The sequence below is a fragment of the Montipora capricornis genome, chromosome 3 (assembly GCF_036669925.1).
Source record: "Montipora capricornis isolate CH-2021 chromosome 3, ASM3666992v2, whole genome shotgun sequence".
Classification (NCBI taxonomy): Eukaryota; Metazoa; Cnidaria; class Anthozoa; order Scleractinia; family Acroporidae; genus Montipora; species Montipora capricornis.
The window spans coordinates 53,702,764-53,722,085 of NC_090885.1; the positions used below are offsets into that span (position 1 = coordinate 53,702,764).

The 19,322-nt window shown below is 40.2% G+C and overlaps 2 protein-coding genes across 2 annotated transcripts; both read left to right on the plus strand.

Moving 5' to 3' along the window:
* Positions 1–2,841: 2,841 nt before the first annotated feature.
* On the plus strand, positions 2,842–19,088 carry LOC138043389 (stAR-related lipid transfer protein 7, mitochondrial-like). Its single transcript, XM_068889636.1, has 9 exons — positions 2,842–3,365; positions 5,633–5,778; positions 6,978–7,027; positions 8,191–8,301; positions 8,739–8,783; positions 9,482–9,519; positions 11,166–11,265; positions 16,798–16,882; positions 18,266–19,088. The coding sequence occupies exons 1-9, from the start codon at positions 2,956–2,958 to the stop codon at positions 18,337–18,339; spliced, it is 1,059 nt and encodes a 352-aa protein (XP_068745737.1). The 5' UTR covers positions 2,842–2,955; the 3' UTR covers positions 18,340–19,088.
* Positions 11,859–13,308, plus strand: LOC138043388 (uncharacterized). Its single transcript, XM_068889634.1, has 2 exons — positions 11,859–12,675; positions 12,766–13,308. The coding sequence occupies exons 1-2, from the start codon at positions 11,976–11,978 to the stop codon at positions 13,176–13,178; spliced, it is 1,113 nt and encodes a 370-aa protein (XP_068745735.1). The 5' UTR covers positions 11,859–11,975; the 3' UTR covers positions 13,179–13,308.
* Positions 19,089–19,322: the final 234 nt, after the last annotated feature.

Genomic DNA, 19,322 nt, shown 5'->3' on the forward strand with positions numbered 1-19,322 from the left:
TCCCTGCCTTGACGTGATGTGCTAAATTGAAACCACATCTGATAAGGTTTTCCAAACCTGTCAATCGAGTCAGACCCATCAAAGCCCAGTTCGTGGGCGAACGGGTTTTTCAAAAAAAATGGGGAGGGGTAGGCTTGAGAAGGAGTTTATTCAGTGTCATAATGCAAAAGAGATGAGCGGGCGAGAACTAGGTTGCCAACTTAGACAAGGGTAAGTTCAGCTTTTTAGTTTATAGCACTAATTCTGTAAGTCCTGTTAATATCAAATACAAACAAAAGAGAAAATACACAACCTGGCTGACATTTTCCCGTGCTTCAGAGGCTTAAACCACAACACCCACGCGTGCCACGGCAGAGAACAAGAATGAAAACCTCATGGTTAGGGGGAGAGTTAACTCCATGCATTTAGAGCCCTTCTTTGTCAGGATAAAGGAAAATAGGCCACTAAATTCTACGAGAACGTAGGTCCAAGATAAGTTATGCTGGTACAGAAAAAAAAGCTTGAAAGAAAAGAAGGCACAACAAATTAATAAAAGTGATGAGGAGGAAGGTGTAAGGCCTATTCAAGGGTTTGCAAAAAGATCCCATTGAGGGTTCGGGCTGAAGGCAAAGCCTCAAAGGATCGCGCCTAAAGCTCTGTGCATCTGACGGAAGGGCTATTTAATCAACAGTGACCTGATGGCCCTCCAGCTCTCTCGACTTTTCTCAAACATTTAGATGAGCGAATCTTGCAAACGAGGAACACCCAAGCGGGGGCCAGAAACGTTAGTTCTGGAGAAAATGTGGTTTGATACACGTCGGAGACCGAAATGACTATTAAACTCTTAATTGAATGAAACAATGAAAGAGTGAGATTTAATTCTTTGGTGTAAATGCTACTGCTGCTGCTGATCCTGTTTTTTTTTCTGTTAATTCTTTTCTGTCAATAAAGTCGCATCAGGCTGTTATCGCTTTATCTCCAGGCTACTCTGTTTCTGGTAGCCACGTTGACCTCATCCCAAGACTGCAACACTCTAGGAAGCCTTCTTCAAATCCTCCGCGACAAGTAGATTTCATTCTTTCTTTCAGAATGCGAAGAAGCGAGTATTACTTGAATGTAAAAAAAATCAGATAATTCGGTCACCGCGCAAAGATTCGAAATACTTCTGCCAACCCCACCGCTGACCAGTTGGCTCAGTTGGTTGAGCATCGGACCATTGTCCGGGAGGGGGGTGCGTGATCAAAACTCCTGCTGGACTAGCACTCGGGTTCTTTAAAAAACTGAGGAGAAAGTGAAGCCACTGTAATGATATCTGCGAGTGGTTAGACTTTCTAGTCCTCTCGGATAATGAAGACGATAAACCGTAAGCCTCCTCACCACCTTCAATATCCATAACCCTGTGTGACGTAAAAGAACCCACACACTCACTATTCGCAAAGTGAAAGGCATGGAGTTTCCCGATATTGTGGTCTGTTCTCTCTAGTATATCATGGTTCGGAATGCAAAAGTTCAGCTTCCTGGATAGGATTGGAACCCATAGTACCCACTTTGAAGAAATTGTTTTTATCCACTTAACCACGAAAGATCAACTGGCTGACAATTGTACCGATTATTTACCAACACTAATTAGTTTATATAAAATAGTGGTTGAATCTAGTGCTTGATTTTAATATTTCAGCTTTCTCTTGAGGCCAGTGATAACCGACATTTTCTCTTGTTTAAACTTGATTCTTAACCGGTGATAATACACGTTTACAGCGGCACTCGGAAGAAAAAAATATTGACAAATTGAAAAATAATAATATTCGGTTAGTTAGCGATGTGGTGTGAAAGGGTTATAAATTGGACATTCCCAGGTTCGAGTCCTGCTAGTTCAGGCATTAATGTACTAGTCAATTCCAAGTGCGCCCATCCCCCCCCCCCCCCCTCCTCCTCCGGGCATATCCCGGTCATTTAAGAAGAAGATAGCTCCTCATAGTGGGCGGGCATTTGACGACTTTTTTTTTTTGTAACTGTAAAAGATTTCCGCGGGTTTGCCCGGGAAAGGGGGGAAGGGGGGGGGAGGGGGGGGGGGGCGATGGGTGCTCTTGGAATCAACTAATACATCATATAATATTTCCCATGATTCCTATCAAGTGCCAAGTGTTCTTTCTCCTTCCCAGAGCTGCGATCCTTTTATCCAGCGCTGACCAAAGGGATCACAGCTCTGGGAGCGAGAATGGAATGCTCAGTATTGGGTCAAATGTTGGGTGTGGATCTTGGGTGTGTAGCTTTACACGCGAACGCTCAGCTAAACTGCGACTCCTAATGCGTAACGTGCGACATCGTAGCCACAAGCTGCCAGCGAGTGTCCGCACGCTTTGCTGCTAATGGGCCATTTCCGAGTTGCTGTTTGTCTCGGTTTCGAAGTCTTGGTGTTCAACTATATTGTGAGGGAAATGAGTTTGATTTGCATAAGAATACGCAACTCATTTTCATTTGAATGGTTGTGAACCAGGACTCGCTTTGAAACTGAGGCATGTAGCAACTCGGAAAAGGGCTATTGATTTGCATCCCACTAGGGTTAAACGGGTGCTTGAGTCCAACGATCAGCGAATGAAGCCCTATCGAACACCACTTCCTTGCGCGGTAACCGGCAGGCAACCAACCATCACAGGCCCACGCTCAGCCAATAAATGTTATGGTGTCAAGATGGACTTGTATAAGGGACAGGGCATTGAATTACGTTTGAACGTTCCTCGTGATCGCCATGAGGACGCTGCCTGACAGCTATTCAGGGCACTCAATGCAATTGTCCACGTGATAGCTCGGCGCGCATTGGCTGAGATTTAAATGAACTTTGTCCGCCAAAGTGAACGGCGTGGTATTCATTTCAATATGGTGGCTGTGTGATGTGATTGATTTTATAGTAAAGTTTATACTTCCATGATGTGATCTTTAGCTTATGACAATAAGACATATCACTGAAAGAGAAAAATGGCAACAACAGGACCATATATTATGTACAAATCGTCACTATTCTGCGCTGCTGTACGATCAAATGTTGACTTAGAAAAAACTCTCCGTAAACGTCTAGGGAAAGTCACGTTTTCCTTCGACGGTGTGGACAAATTATCAACTCGGTTCAATTTTAAGCGTCTGACGAGCGCTATAAATGTCGTTTGCCAACAAGTGAGGGAGAAGAGAGGGATGTTCTTAATGAACGGACGAGAATTGAGTCGCAGGAGCGAAGGACTTCGTGAACAGTATTACTCCGACGAGACAGATAACAATCAGGGAACTTGCTGTGACTTGATGACAGGAACGTCTGCTTCAGATGTTTGCGTTTTAAACCCAACTGGATTTGTGTGGGACAAGGAGAGAATTACGGATTATGAATTATACAGGTTAGGAAAAGCGAAGGGAAAACGGCAAGAGCAACTGATACATGCGTTATCGTGACCAAACAATGCTCATGTCGCGTCAGGTTAGAGTGTCGGTCTGAAAGTTTCGATTTGCCAAAAATGGAAGAAACTCGTTTTGTATTTGCGCATTTCTTGCCTTTAAGCTCGAGATTAAACAACAACTCAGAGGATCAAGAGAAGGTCGAAGAAGATCGATATCTTTCACACTTTAGTGACAAGCAGCAAAGCAGCCTGGCGTTTCCTGTTCCCCGTTTTACGTAAAATCCCTATAGATTTTATTGCTTACAAGATTACCTTGAAACTTGCAGGCCAACTTGCAGGTGTATAGTGTAGCAGCTCTCGTAATCAGCTATTGTTTGGTATTGTTAGCAGCTTCTATTGTTCCCTATTTCTTTCCTGTTCTGTAGAGTTCTTAATGTGAAAGGAAGGGTTGGTTTTCATGCATTATCTTATACAATATCAAAGAAAATCTGTCAGCTCCAGGGGTTTCATCGAATATACATGAGTACATGTAGTGTCAGTCAGAGATTCATCAAACAGTTTAGCTATCTTTGGTGTCTGCCAAACGCAGACTGTAGATTACTTACTACCCACAACACCGACGAGTATTCCCCAAAAATGGAGATTTTGCAGCAATGTCATCAAAAATTCTTGCACTTCTTGACTTTCACCTCGTACTCAGATTTTCAAGTAAAATCATTTCTTTGGTTTGCTTGGCTTATAACTAATGTAATAACGAGGAAAAGTGCCATCATGTCTTCGCAAACCTCTAGCATGATAGCAAAAAAGGCTTCAATTGACAGTGGTCAACCTCCTGTATTGACACCTTTAACAACATGATCACAAACACTGTAATTTGCTATCCACTGGATAAATCGCTATCCACTGCATAACTCAATCGGTCTAATTTTGCTGTGGATTTATCCGAGCACCTTCCACCTTTTGAACAACCGAGGCCAGGTTCTTAATTTTGCTGTTATGTGGCTTTCAAACCGCACATTTGCCACTGGTAACATGCAGTCCTTCATTAAGGGTGGGTTCGATTGACCCTGTTCCGGAATAAGAATACAGAGAGTGATGATTTAAAATGGATATGTTTGGCGTTTTGAAGCAACAAGGATATTAAAGATATGTTTAAAACATCATTTTAGCAGGTGTTCGACAATCTTAATGTGAATCTCCGTAAACACGAAGAATTTCTAACTTCTATTCAATGTAATCCTATTCCGGAATACGGTCAATCGAACGCGCCCTAAGTATTCCTTGTCCCACCCCACGGCCCTCTGCATGTGCACTTTGTCATTCAGGTCAAATTAGTCTGCAGTCTGTGGTTTGCAGTCTCTCTGTGGCAGGTACTGGCTATTTCTTCATCACAGAGTTTATCAGTCCTTGTTGGCCTGGGCTGATTTGTTGTTCATAGGGTGGGTAGCTTGGTATCCATGGGATAAATCAGTATTCAGGATTGAAGACGATAATTATTGGTTTCAACAGCACTTGTTCACTGGATCAGGGGTTTCATGAAGTTTTAAAGTAGAAGGGGCCTTGTGATAGAGTAAGCAGGCACCCCTTTATTATAGTCGGGCATTTGACCTTGAGACCTTTGAGCAAAGGCAGTTACTGTACTCAGTGTAGACAGGTGCTAGTACCCAGGTCCCGGCTTCTAATAAAACCCCTGCTCAATCTGTTAGGTCTTGATCATCACCTCATTCCATCTGGCACAGCTCTACATGTAGTTGTAAACCACCTGGTGCTTGTCTTTTACTACAAGAGTGGTATCACCCTATTCTGTGATTTTGATTCTGTGATTTTAATATCAGTGATGATGTTCTAGTCAGTCCCACATCTGTTTCACGAGGTCATTTTTTATCACTGGTGTAAGTTTGTGCTCACCACTTCTCATTTTCAAAGTCATGATGTCCTTTTTAATTCTAAATTATTATTCTTAATAATTATGACCATTATAATGTTACTGTGACATGTACAGGTATTTTAATTGATGTTATTGTACATGCAGCTGTGTTATGCAATACATTACAATTAACCAATTAATAATTTAATAATTATTATGCAAATTAATGCTAATATCTTATCAGGTGCCAAGTAAACTTAAATGAATTTGGAACAAATTTACAGGTTGCAACTTACAGTATCTCCAAAGTCTTCACTTTGCATTAAGACCAGAAAATTAATTCTTTGTTAAATGTCATAAGCTACAGTATCACACGTATTTGATATTAATTTTTCACCAGGTGCAAAAAGGACATAAGAGTAGGAAAAAAGAAGAGAAAGAAAGGAGACAAATTATTTCAAGAAGAGTGGGAACAATTTATAAACCAAAAATTCTTGGAGGTCTGGAGAAGGCCTGTGGATTCTACTGGTCTATATGAATACAAAGGTACATGTACACTGTATCCACAGGTAGAAATGTGGGTTCAGAAAATAATAGTTCAAATTAGTAATGGTAATAGGACTGAATGGAGTACAATTCAGGGAGTAATCAACTGAACACACATGTGACGCCAAGTCTGAGAATCTGATGTGGGCCACATTGGTGGGAGGCCAGTGCTCTCGCCAGTGTGCCATCCCTGCTTCATGCATTCCTTAATTTTGTGGCATTTATATTTCTAATAATACCGTCAAAATTGTGTTAGATTCATTTGACACAATGTACTTGCTAGTACTGTACTGTACGGTGGTGTTAAGCAAAGGCAGAGCTAGGGGTGGTACTCAATGGCTCCAGGCTAATGCTGTTCAAATGGTGGGTAGTACACTTGCTGTCCACCTCTTGAAACAGCAATCACCAGGGCTCCAACTGTTAGTCAGGGTGTTGCCTGTTCACCCAGACATTCAATTTTAGTCAGGTACATTGTAACTTCTGTTTGAAGCTTTCACCCTCTTGCAAACTTAAGAGCTTTTAGTAACAATAATTATTATCCTCAGAGTGTTTTGATTGTGTTGTTTGAATTTATTATTTGAGTCGTAAAAAGTAATAGAAATATTTATATCTCTCAGATAGTACGCGTGCTGTAATTGGCTAAATTAGCGGGCTGTATTCTACAGTACGGCCTGCTGTACAGCCCGCTAAATTTAAAATTTTGACAAAACATCATCTAGCGAGTTTTTCATGTCATTTCTGTTGCATAAACTTGTACTGAAAACTTTATGAATCTTGCAAGCAACCATTTCAAACTTAACAGTCAAGAAGATTTAGTTTTTTTGATTTTGGCACGGCATTCTTTGTGGCAGTTGAACCTTCCACTTCACTTTGACTAGTTTCCTTGCACGCGCGCCGTTTAACCTCAGAGATATAATAAATATCTTACTAACCTCGTTTTCTCGGTCCGTACTGTAAGTTACGGATCCTCGTTTTTTCCCGTTGATTTATGGCCCACGCGCTTCGCGCTTGTGCCATACAGTACGGCCTTACAGTACGGACCTCAAACTCGGTTAGTAAGAGGTATATACATGTAATAATATCCTTTGAAAGTCCAACTTTATTGCTACCACTGTTTGAAAAAAACAATGATGTTAATAAAATTTATTAACATTAACATTAATTTTATTTACTTTTAATGTGCTTTTATCTATTTCTAGTGTTTGGCACTTTCCTTGACATCAATGCTATTTCATTTTACAGAATACAGGTTTGCATTTACTTTTCAACATTATAAAGGTTATAAAGGTTTATTATTTATACATGTGTGGTTGCTTTTCCCTTGACCAAAGATGCCAAATATGAAGGAACAGGTAAAAGGTTCATTAACATCCGACCTTACAAGTCTCGAAAGTGAATAGAGCGATTACAAGAAAGGACAGTAAAATTGACTACACACTTCTGTGACTGCATGCCTCCGTATTAGGCAAGCAGTTCACGAGTCTGCACTTCTGGCCCCAGTTGTTCAAAGGATGGAGAGTGCTATCCACCAGATAAATCACTATCCAGTGGATAAACATTAGTTGTTGGATGTAGTGATTTATCCGGGGGATAGCTCTATCCATTGTTTGAACAACTGGGGCCTGGTTAGCAAAATTGTACTGCTGTGCATTGGTAATAGCAACTGGTCAGCAATGGGGTAGTAAATGGTCAGCTTGATAAAGTCAACAACAACTGAGAAATGCACACGTGAGAGAGGTCGTTCTGTGCATCTACATGTACTGTACAGTATAATTAACTGTGAACTACATGAACCTCAATCCCTTTGTGCAGTTTTGCTTAACGTGTACAATAGCTGATTAGCATTATGCTTTACAGTGTTTGATGTACACAGAAAAAATGCTTTTTGTTTGTTGATTGGTTCAGGGTAAGATTTATTTTGTCATACACATGTATTGTACTATGCTAAAACTCCTTTTCAATATTTTACACAACTGTACAGTTCATGTATTTTGATATTGTTTCAAAGCACTCTGAGATACGTGTGTATGAATAATAGTACATGTGTATATTTTTATATTTTTTTGTACGTGGTTCAATAATTTTGAGTGAGTACAAGGTCATGCATAATTTGTCATTTACAATACACCTTTTTTCAAAATGGCCTTATGGCCTCGTTTGAGGTTAAATATTCTTTTGAATTTTACGTTTGAAAGCGAGGCCACAAGGGCCAATTTCCATGAAAACAAAATAAATTAATTACTAAAATGGCGGCCATTTTGGAATAAGTTTTATTATTATTGTGAAAAGTATGTATTGCTGGTTACATGTACAGCTTTAAGTACTCAGTTTGCGTGGGAGCAGTATTTTTTCCTTTAGTTTAATAGTCAACATTAACTTAAAGACAGTTCTGTTGATTGTTTTCTTATGCAGGTTGATGACGAATATCGTTTAATCTGGGACCCATTTGTTTTAAAGCTGGATGTTGTTGATTCTGATCCTGTAAGCGGTAGTGAAGTGTTGCATTGGGTGACAAAATTTCCGGTAAATACATTCAAAGGAAGCCTCTTTATATAATTATTTTATTTTCTACTTTATAATAATAAGTATCGCCCAGCTTAGTGGACTAATGCAAATCCTGCATTTTGATTGGCTACGCTACTAGAGGACTGGACTATTAGTAGTAGTCCTCAAGTAGCGAAAAGCTTGACGCTTTCTTTCGTTTTATTCCCAAATAATTTTTTTTTCAACCTGCATTTGCTAACTTTGTTGTTCCGTTTTCTGTCCGACTACCTGTAGTTGGGAGATATACTAAAAAAGTAATTAGACCCTTCGCCCTCAAGGGCCACGGGTCAATAGCCCTTTCGGCTTCGCCTAATGGACTTCACGGCTCAGTAAATATCCACCACTAGCCACCTCCCCTTCGGTAATAGTTATTTATCAAGATAAATTTAATTTTTTACCCTTAATTTAATTTTTAGTACCCTTTGAGAAGCAGAGACTACGTGTTTGTGAGGAGAGGGAAGGTACGTAATAAGCCAATAAAATGTGTGAGCATGCTGAATTAATGTATTGAGCTTTGTCAGAAAGCAGAAATAATTTTTAAAAGCAAGTGAACACTTCAGGAAAGCACATATGAATTTCTTTTTTATTCCCTCGCTTGTTTACCGCTTGGACTGCAAACCTTGTTTTCTTGTTTGGGATGGACATTAAATGTTGTACTTACAGTATTCTAAGTCCCTGTTTTGGGGGCTTTTTTTGTTGAAATTCTGATGTTTTTAAACTGACATATACACCAGATGATTTTTTTCAGCAATGGGAAACCCCTTAAATTCTTTTGCTCCTTGATTCCCTATTGATAAATAAAAAATATAGTCTGCTTGTTTACAGTGTACATGCATGTAAGACAGTAAAATCTATAAGTGGCTGTTCTGCAGGTGGGAAAGGGAAAAGGGGAATAACATTATTTTTTCCAGCTCTAATGAAATTCAGCAGACTTAAGAAATTGTAAAGCTTACATGTATGGGTGGAGTGCTTTGTTATAATGCCTGTGTGTGACATAGGTTGCAATAAAATTATGATGCTTGATGGAGTTATAATGAACTGTTTGACCAATTAAATTTCAGGCTAACTTTGAATACATGTACCTGGATTTTTTTTTATCCTTGAGTTCATAAAAATGGCAGAACGATTAAATTTTACTAACGTGCCTTCTGTTTTTCAGGTTGATTACAACTCAATGACCATGGTTCTGATTTCGAGGTGGGTTACCGGTTTGTTACATTATTATTGACCTTTTTCTGTTCACAGCTACATGTAGTAAGTGTTTTTTCATTGCTGTGATGCCACAATTAGACCCGGCCCGTCTGTGCAGCTTGTTCAAAGAGCAGACATTCGTACAGCTTTTGCAGTGCATGAGCATGTATTGTTTAATATCCATCTCGGATGTTGTTTGTAACAGCACATCTCCCACAAGCTGACAAACTGGTGACAGGGAGCAAAATTTCCAAGTATCCAAACATTCAGAATTTATCACAATTGCATAAAAACAATAATATTCTATTCACTCCTGTTGCGTATAAGATTAAGTGATTGCTGACTTAGTGCAACACAGTTTCACTATGACTTATCCACTAGATAGTGACTTATCCGGCGGATAACGCTATCCATCGTGTGAACAAATGGGGCCAGAGCATGGAAACAAATCAATTCTATACAAGACAGTCTCTCAAAACAGACTTGGAGAACAATTCAGAATGTTTTACGTACCAAATGAGGCCTCAAACTTGGTCCTTGATCTCTTAGCTACATGTATCTGAGACGTTTTTTGCCATAATGCACTTTAAATTAAAAACTATTATCAAGAGAAGTCTATAGTGCTAGACAAGTATTAAAGCAGTGCAGGGCTTCTGATATTTCCCGCGGTCGCGGAGCCGCGAAATTCAGGTAAATCCGGAAAATACCGCGAAATTCGCTCGAAATATCAAAGGCATGTCGGTAAAACATATTCGAAACTAATCTTGGCTGTTTGAGCTGTTTACTTGCCGTAAACTTGCAAATTTATTTTGAAAATTCGTTACTGCAACGAGTAAACACAACATCCCAAAACTACAATGTACCAGGCATTCTTAGAGTAGATTAATGTTGCGAAAAACGGGCAGCGGCCAAGCTTTGCCATTGGCACATTTCTTGAGCGCATTGTTGTTGAAATGTCTCGTGGAACCTCATGGTCGCCGGTAAGTAGTTGGTGTTTCTGTGGCTGTTATTATTGCATAGGCTAACGCTCATCATTAAAAGAAAAAACTGTCAAAACTGCCATCTTTTTTCATTAAAAACATTCGTCAAATCAGCGCAAAACCAATCGCTCTCCAGCGAAACTTTCCCAGAAAATTCCAGCGAAATCGGCCGTTTTTTACCGATCGCTTTTCGGCGAAATTTGACCCGAAAATTCTCGCAAAATCGACCATTTTTTCCCGCGAATTTGTCTCTGAAAATCCCGCGAAATTTGACTTTTTCCCGCGACCTTCATGTATCAGAAGCCTTGGCCCTGGCAGCAGCCAAACAGCATCGGCTACTTTACTCAGGAAAAAAAAAGAAAAACGGCTAGCATTTGCCTAGTTGAAGTAATTAAAGACAGATTCTTTAAAAACCTAAGATTTAAAAAAAAGTATTTTGACAATGACAAAACTCGGTTAGTCTACTCAAACCGACTGCCATCTTCAGATTTTATTAAAACCCCTGGTCACAGTTCCAATTGAAAGTAGACTCTTCAACATTATCATTGTTAGTTTGTGGTTTCGTGTCGCTTCAGATCGGTTGCTGCACATTGGGAAGTGTTAAAATGGAATGAAGGTGTTCACGGTTTTCGGATTCACACAGTAATAACTCTTTGACTTGCTTGTTTTCAGGGCCACCACACACCCTCTCTGTCCAGATAATGATGATTATGTCAGAGTGCCAAGTTATAATTCCACCATGGTTATCTTGCCACACAGTGGTTTTGATGAGGTGAGGAAAGAATTTAATGAATATACATTTGAGTGATCCTTCTTCAGGAAAAGGCCAGCCTGGGCCATCGTGGCAGGTACAGGCATATGTACAGTGTAATCCATTGTGTTGACCTTTCTGATACGTAGGACGATGCATGTGCACAGTGTCGGAGTTTCAAGAAACGAATGTGTGCGTCTGGATAAAAACAAGCATATACAGCTGTAATTGTCTCTTTTCTTGTGTTAAATAGCCGCAAGAATATGATTAGAAATCTTTCGTTTTTTTAAAATATATGGTTGCCTTTATCTCGACGCGCACACGTTTTTTGAAACTCTGAACTCGCTTATTATGTATCAATGAAACAATAAACTTCCACCTTGATTTTACGGTTTTCCTTCCTTGATTTTAATTGTTTGTATTTACATTGTAAGTGTTTCACTGATGCATTCAAATAGCAGTGGTGTTGAAGCTCTGCTCAGTTTCTATGATTTGCCCGTTTGGGCTGTTAGCCCCATGGTCTCAAGTTGTAATTATTGACACCTGATTTTGTAGTCCAATGTTGATTTGTGTGGAGAGTTCTTTGAATAGGGACTTTAAGCAAGGACTACGTAAGTGTCTAGTACGGAGAGTTTTAGCCGCGGAAAAATGGAACGAGTACGTAGAATCCTGCCAAAATTCAAAGCTCTTGTGTACATTAAGCAAGTCGCGTAGTACGTCGCGTAGTACGGATGTTTATAATCTTTCTCGATAGTTTGTTAAGTGCCATGCCCTCGTTTCGAGAAATAAGAGATTTGCTCCTTCTTTCGCACGGTTCTAATTTTATTTCTGAAGAAGAATTTTTAGTTCTCTACGAGGAATATCAGCCAGCCAACTTGACTTTTCCACACTCTTCTTATGGCGATTTTCACTTTGATGACATGGAAGACGATGAATGTTTGGCGGAGTTTCGCGTTAAAAAGAAAGATTTGGAGACCCTTGGAGAGGCTTTGCAAATACCAGCAACATTTCATTGTCAGCAGCGAAGCAAAATAGACGGTATGGAGGGGTTGTGTATGCTACTCAGACGTTTTGCGTACCCTTGTCGCTACTCGGACATGATTTCGCGTTTCGGTAGGCCTGTTCCAGTTCTTAGTATGGTAACTAATACAGTTCTGGACTACATATACGATACTCATGGACATTTGCTAACTGACTGGAATCCAGCTTTGTTAAGTGCGCAAGCACCTGAAGAGTATGCACAGACCATTTCCAGAAAAGGTTCACCACTCCAGAATTGCTTTGGTTTTATAGACGGCACCGTTCGTCCTGTTTGCAGACCTGGGAGACACCAGCGTGTTCTATACAATGGCCATAAACGGGTGCATTCCCTTAAATACCAATCCATTGCTTTACCGAATGGCCTGATTGGAAATTTGTATGGACCTGTAGGTATGTTATCATTTATTTTTTGGGCTATGACAAAACTAAACTGAGAATTAAGGACTTCATTTTCATATTGAACCCCTTTTAACATTTCAGAAGGGAGGAGACACGACGCAGGTATGCTGGCCGATTCTGGTCTTTTGAGACAGCTTGAGCGTTATGCGTTTTCTCCTGCTGTCCAGCCCATGTGTGTTTTTGGTGATCCAGCCTACCCACTACGCATTCATCTCCAGGCACCTTTCCGTAATGCTGCCCTCACCGTCCAAATGGAAGCATTCAATTCAGCCATGAGTGCCGTCAGATGTTCAGTGGAATGGCTGTTTGGAGACATTTCAAATTATTTTAAGTTTCTTGATTTTAAGAAAAACCTTAAGGTCCAACTCAGCAGTGTCGGTAAAATGTACATAGTATGTGCTCTTCTGAGGAATGCACTTACTTGCCTATATGGCAACAGTACTTCAAATTACTTTTCTCTGGAGCCCCCATCAATTTTTGATTATTTTAATTAACTGTTTTTGTCAACCAGCCTCAAGTGTGGAGCTAAAAAAGGGGTTGATCAGGACAGTGGGTGATGGGCAAGGTCTGACCTTTTCCTTCCAACTGACCATTGGTGAAGAGAGGAGCAAGCATTTCGCACTAATTAAGATTTAAGTCAAGAAAAGCAAGAGTTTCAGAAGAATCAACCCCTGGGTGTGGTCACCCTGTTTCTGCACTGGTTATAATGAGAATGTACATGTCACCTTTTAGAGATGAATACCATTGTGCTCTATTACAGCTAAATCTGAGGAGGGCTCTTCTTGAGGATTGAGCACTTCATAACAAGCATACCATAGGGTTTTAGGTTCAAAAGTCGTGTTGAGGGTAAATAGCTGTGTAAAAATTGTGCTCCATGAGTGTTTACTCAGGCAGAGCCCCCTCCCATTTTCCTACCCTGCCCCCCACCGGGTGACCAGCAAAGTGTGGAAGGAAAAACGATCAGGAACTGGTGTAGAAAGGAAACCACTAAAGTCGCCTTTTCGTTTATGATTATTCAAGTAATTGATTCGTAATTGTGACAAAAATTGTCAAATCTGATTGGTCACTGGCAGCCCAGATTTAAGCACTGATTGGACACTCACAATATCGTGTCTTGCTTGAGTAACTACCCTCAATTTTGCATGAGTAATTTATGACTTTCAGTGCTAACAAGACTCTCATTGAATTCTGCGATAATCATGACAGAGTGTTTATGAACAATAAATCTCATTATTTTAAGTCCCTTTGTACAAAAGGGATCAGGGCACAAATTACAAAATTTCTTGAGCATTCTGCTTACATCCCTCTTTGGTAATGGCCACAGCATTTCTTCGGCTGATAATCATACCGGTGATTAACAAATGTTTGACAGTGTTCAAAATGTTTGACAGTGTTCTGTTCTCAGGCCTGTGATGGGTAATTCAAAAATACAATTTGGGTTGTTTGCCACACAAGAAACGGGAACTATGCATGATGCCCTAGGAAGACAGCACTGACCAAAAAAATGGTCACATTGTTTATGCTGAATATTTCGACACGTGCTACAACAGGCAGAAGTAACAAGGTCCAACCAACAGAGAGGTGTTTGGTGAGAACATCTGAATATTATAATCCAGAGTGAAGAAACTCAACCTCTGGTGAATGCTTTTCTCTAAAACATTATCAACTTTAACTAGTAAAACAAAATTCAATGGTGTACAGTAATGTAAAAAGTTGAACCGAACATATGAACAAAAGGGGAGGATCCACAGGGATGGAGGAGCGGGTGGTGGAGGTGGTGGATCATCACTGTTTTGGTATGAATCTCCCCAACATCGACATCAACGCAGCTGTCTGCTGCTGCTGTTGTTGCAACATCATAGCTTGCATATTTTGCATTTGAATCTGCTGTTCATTCATTGCCTTCAACATCTCATTTTGTTGTTGAAACAGTTGAGATTGTTTGCTGGCCTCCTGGTCTTGCTTCTGTTTTCTGAGTGCAAGCTCCTCCTCCCTAATTTTTATCTCTTTCTCCGCCCGTTCACGTAAATATTCGACGGCATCACTGCCACTTCTTCGCTTTCGCTTGACACTGATGTCGCCCCCTTCACTCTCCACTGATCTTTTCTTTGTTTCGCCCATACTCTCCATAGCGGTCTTCCGCAAATCCTCTGCGACCTTACGCTCTTCCTCGTTTTTCTTGATAGTCGAGTCGCTTTCTCTCGACGACTCTGCCAAACTTGCCTGTACCTTGCCATTTGGGTTGAAACGCTAACTTATTAAGCATATCAAGTTCAACAAAATACTTACGTACTTTCCACTACGGCCCGCCATAATCTCCTACGTATTCGGGAAGCGTACTACGGCTAGAAACCAGGTCACGTACGTGTCGCGGGAAAAAATATGACTTCCGGTCACCGTACTAGACACTTACGTAGTCCTTGCTTAAAGTCCCTACTGTCTAGGTTTATGTGGTTAAAGTATGTTGATACATGCAGTATCTTATAATTTATATTTATTAGTATAAATACACAGGTGATTATAAAAAATCGCGCGCTCTCATTGGCTCGCTATCTCGGGTTATCAGCCGATAATCACCTCGACGGAGAAAATGGCGGTCAGTAGTCGTTTTGCCACTGTTAAGTGAAGAAGATTTGGCGTTGAATTGTTTTTTTCTCCCCTCTTTTTTGAAATAATCACCTGTTTATTTATATACTAACACAATTATTCGCCTCAGGCTCAGTGACTTCGTCTCGGTAAATATTCACCGTTATAGTTCACCACTAAATTTTCTCCGATTCTTATTGGTTTAAATTGATCACGTGACGCGATAGTGTTCGTCCGCGGAGAGACACTATCAGCCCATAGTTCCCGTCCGAGGAAAATACCCGGATGGATAGTAGTCGTCCGCTGAAAAAACAGTTGACAGTTGTACGCTATTCTTTAGCCAATGTACGCTGCGAATTATTGACATTTGTGACAGCCTGTACGCATGAATAAACATTTGATTGATCTGCATTAAGTGGGTTTTGACTGTTTTTCAACTGGCGCGCGGAAGAAAATTTAGTGGTGAACAATAAAGACAATAGAGTGTTTATGTCTCGGAACTATCGGTCTGATAGTTGCCCCTTGGAAATTTGATGTTCTTAAAACTAGCATATTAGCCCTCGAAGCTTCGCTTCTCGGGCAAATATTTGTTTTAAGAACGTCAAATTTCCGCGGGGCAACTATCAGCCGATAGTTACTCGACAGAAACACTCTATTGTTTAAATAGTCACTGAGCCTGAGGCGAATAATTGTTAATTATTTCACTATTACGACATTTTACCATATTTGGTCAACAGAGCACTATATATACATGTAATGAGACGGTAATACACTGTAGTGCTCCAGTTTGACTGGTTTACAACAGAGCGGAACAGGCGTCTTTTAATGAAAGAAATTGTTTTCAATACGATGCAAAGCCCAAGAATTAAGCTTGACATTGCTTGCCAATCAAGGAAAGAACATTTGAATGGTTTGGTCTGTGTTGTTTTTGTCATTCTCATGCACCTAATTATGCAATCGATACGATTCTCAGTCACTGCAGGAGGAAGCCATCATACTAGAAAACGGCGTAATAGTAGAATAATAAATCCCTAATTGAAAGGTTTAACATAGCACATGCGAAAATGTTGCTTGTTGCTCATAAATTATTATATGTTAACCCATTCAATATGGTACATGTATATGTATGTCGCACTCTACTAATATGACTGGAGATTGGGTGTTGAGTGCACCCAGATACTATCGGCAAAATAATGCTGACCGATAAACAGTTTCATTGTCAAAACAGCGCATTTACATCATCCCTTCCATTGCCGCCTCTTTTACATTGATTGGACCAGAGATGCTGTCAAGCTATCAATGGACATTAACTAAAGGGAGGGCTGCTTGCAAATACCTGTCTCCTTTTTCTCTTCTCTGAAACTGACCTTCCAGTTGCGTAGATGGTATGTGCGAAGAGGTTTACATTATAAATGTACTGTAAGCTAGGTCCGAGATGCAGATTGATCTGGCCAAAGTACACTGTACATGCAGTTTTTACTCATTAGGACTTCAATAATGATTGTGATCTCTTGTTGTTCAAACTAGGTTGGATTTGATTTTGTGTTGTCCTACTTCGATGACCCCAAGACTAACTTTCCATCTTACTGCATGAATGTCTTGACAAGCACAAGTATGTGATCACTGCATGTATTCTTTTTAACTGTACAATTTCTACTATACTACTAAACGTGTTGGGCACTTAGACTACTAGATAGCTGTAGTGTTAGTCTAGTTTCCACTTCACCGACTGGTAAAACCGATCCATGAAAAAAAACAACCTACAAGGAGGATTATTTTTTTGAACCTCGCTTGGATTAGTTCACATTTTCTGCTGTTATTTCGTTTGGGGCGTGGCGAACGCTTTACAAAGGTGCTCCTTTTACTTAATTCTGCGGTCTTGGCAAGTTCGTACTTCCCTCCGTCCCATAACCATAAGGATTGCGATGGGAGGAAGAGTTATCGAGGGAATGAATAAGAAACATTGTCCAGCATCTGTTTGGCACTAGCTCTTTTGGAAATCTGAATTTGGAAAGTACAAATTGGGGATGTACAATCACGTGAGCGTGACCAAAGTGATACTTGGGACTCATTAGTGGAACCAGTTTTGAATGCTGGAATGTGGAAGAGCCAGCTCGAGTGGTCTATGTTAAGTAACCGTGTTTATGAAAACCTTGGACAACTTTGAACGTGAAGTATGTTTTACATTAATTTGGTTTTATCAAAGGAGTTGATAATGTAAATTGGCCATCGTACAGAGATTCTAAAAGCTGACGTTTCGAGCGTTAGCCCTTCGTCAGAGCGAATCGAAGAATTGTGGGTGACGTGTAGTTTTTTTATAGTAGAGTGGGAGCTACGCTATTGGTGGTAACATGGCAACGTGAAGAATAGGAATATATAGTTAAATGAACAGCATTCATTGATTCCGTGAGGATTAAGGGTGCCGATTTGGAAGATGAATTTTTGTTCCAGATTCTTGCGGCTTTCCGTCGTACCTAGATGTAGGCAAAGGCCGCAGATAGCCATGTGTATTTTCGAAACGTCAGCTTCTAGAATCTCTGTACGGTGGCCAATTTACATTATATCAACTCCGTTGATAAAACTAAATTTTTGTATACTACTTCCCCACCGACGCAGCACCATGCACAGTTTCTTTAGAAACTTACCCCTTCATTCATATCTGTTACATTCTCGATCGGGATCTTGGGTTATCCACTGGATAGAGTTATGCAACCTTTGAACAAATGGGGCCTGGTATGTATCCTCATTTTAGGGGTCAAAAGTTGAAAAAAAAAACATGTTGAAGGAATGATCACTTTATCTTGAAACCAACAACGACATACACTTTTCCTCGGCACATACCAATATTGCTAATGGTGGAAGCAACTTAATTCAGCCCCTCACCGCTATCATATTGAGAGCGAGTATCCGAAAAATACTCGTTCAGAATCCTGAAGGTTTTAATCAGATGTTCATTAGTTCATTTTTTTAACAATGGATTTTTATGCCTCTTTAGATCTTCCAACTTTTATCAGTACAATGCACAATGCAGCAGCTGGGTTAAGCCAACAAAATGAAAGACGATTGTAACTTGGTGGATGTTTGGACTTAAGACCCCTGGAATCAACGTCAAACGTGCAAGATATGATCCACAATTGAATAGTGCATCGGTAACAAGATAGAATGGTTCTGAAGAGCCCAGTTGCAAATCACGAAGTTAGAAAATCCCAAAGACATTCTACATCCCGAAGCATTTTTGTAGTGGACTAACATTTCTACGGTACATCGCCATGTAACCCGTTCGTCAAGTGTTCGCACTTATTCGCTGTAAGAGTACATGTGCATCAAAAAATAAAGTCTGAAGTGCGTGTAGGTTTTAAAATTAGCCCTAGAGTAATATCGATTTTTCAGCAGTTTGTGACGTGCTGTTAAATGTCTACAGTTCTTCGGTTATGGCAGGAAGATATATAGGCAAGGCTTTTAAGGCTTCGAGCCGCAAAATAGTGTATCTGGACGTTGTATTGTTTGCTAAAATCCTGCTTTTCACCAGCGACACAAGGGCCAGGACAAGCATGTAGGTAATGCTAGTGAAAAAGAACGTCGACATAAGCATCAAAATCCACCAACCACGGCGTCCGCCATTTTGTTCAAATGGTCAGACGCGGCGAATCTGGAACCCGTGCTTTAATTGGCCAGAGGTAGCAAAGGAAATTGTGCTTATGCTGCGTTTCGTTTTTACACGACGCAAACGAACGTAAGCAACGGAGCTGTTCAGAGACGTAGACTGACGGCCGAATAAGTTCATTAAATTGCTGCAAATAAAACAGTTTCTCATTCGAGTTGGTTATGTACACAGTATTAACAATTTCGTTTTCACGGTTTTCTTTATTTCTTTTGCCAATTCCTGTGCCTGTGTTTTCACATGTAGCCTTGGGTTTGATTTCACTTGATAACCTGATAAGGGTATTCTCTTAAACCACAGAGGCACCCAATAACCAGATGTCTTAAATTTTGTCAGAATTGCCTAAGCTAGTTTCCACAATGCTGTACATGTAATTAAAAGTTTGTTTAGT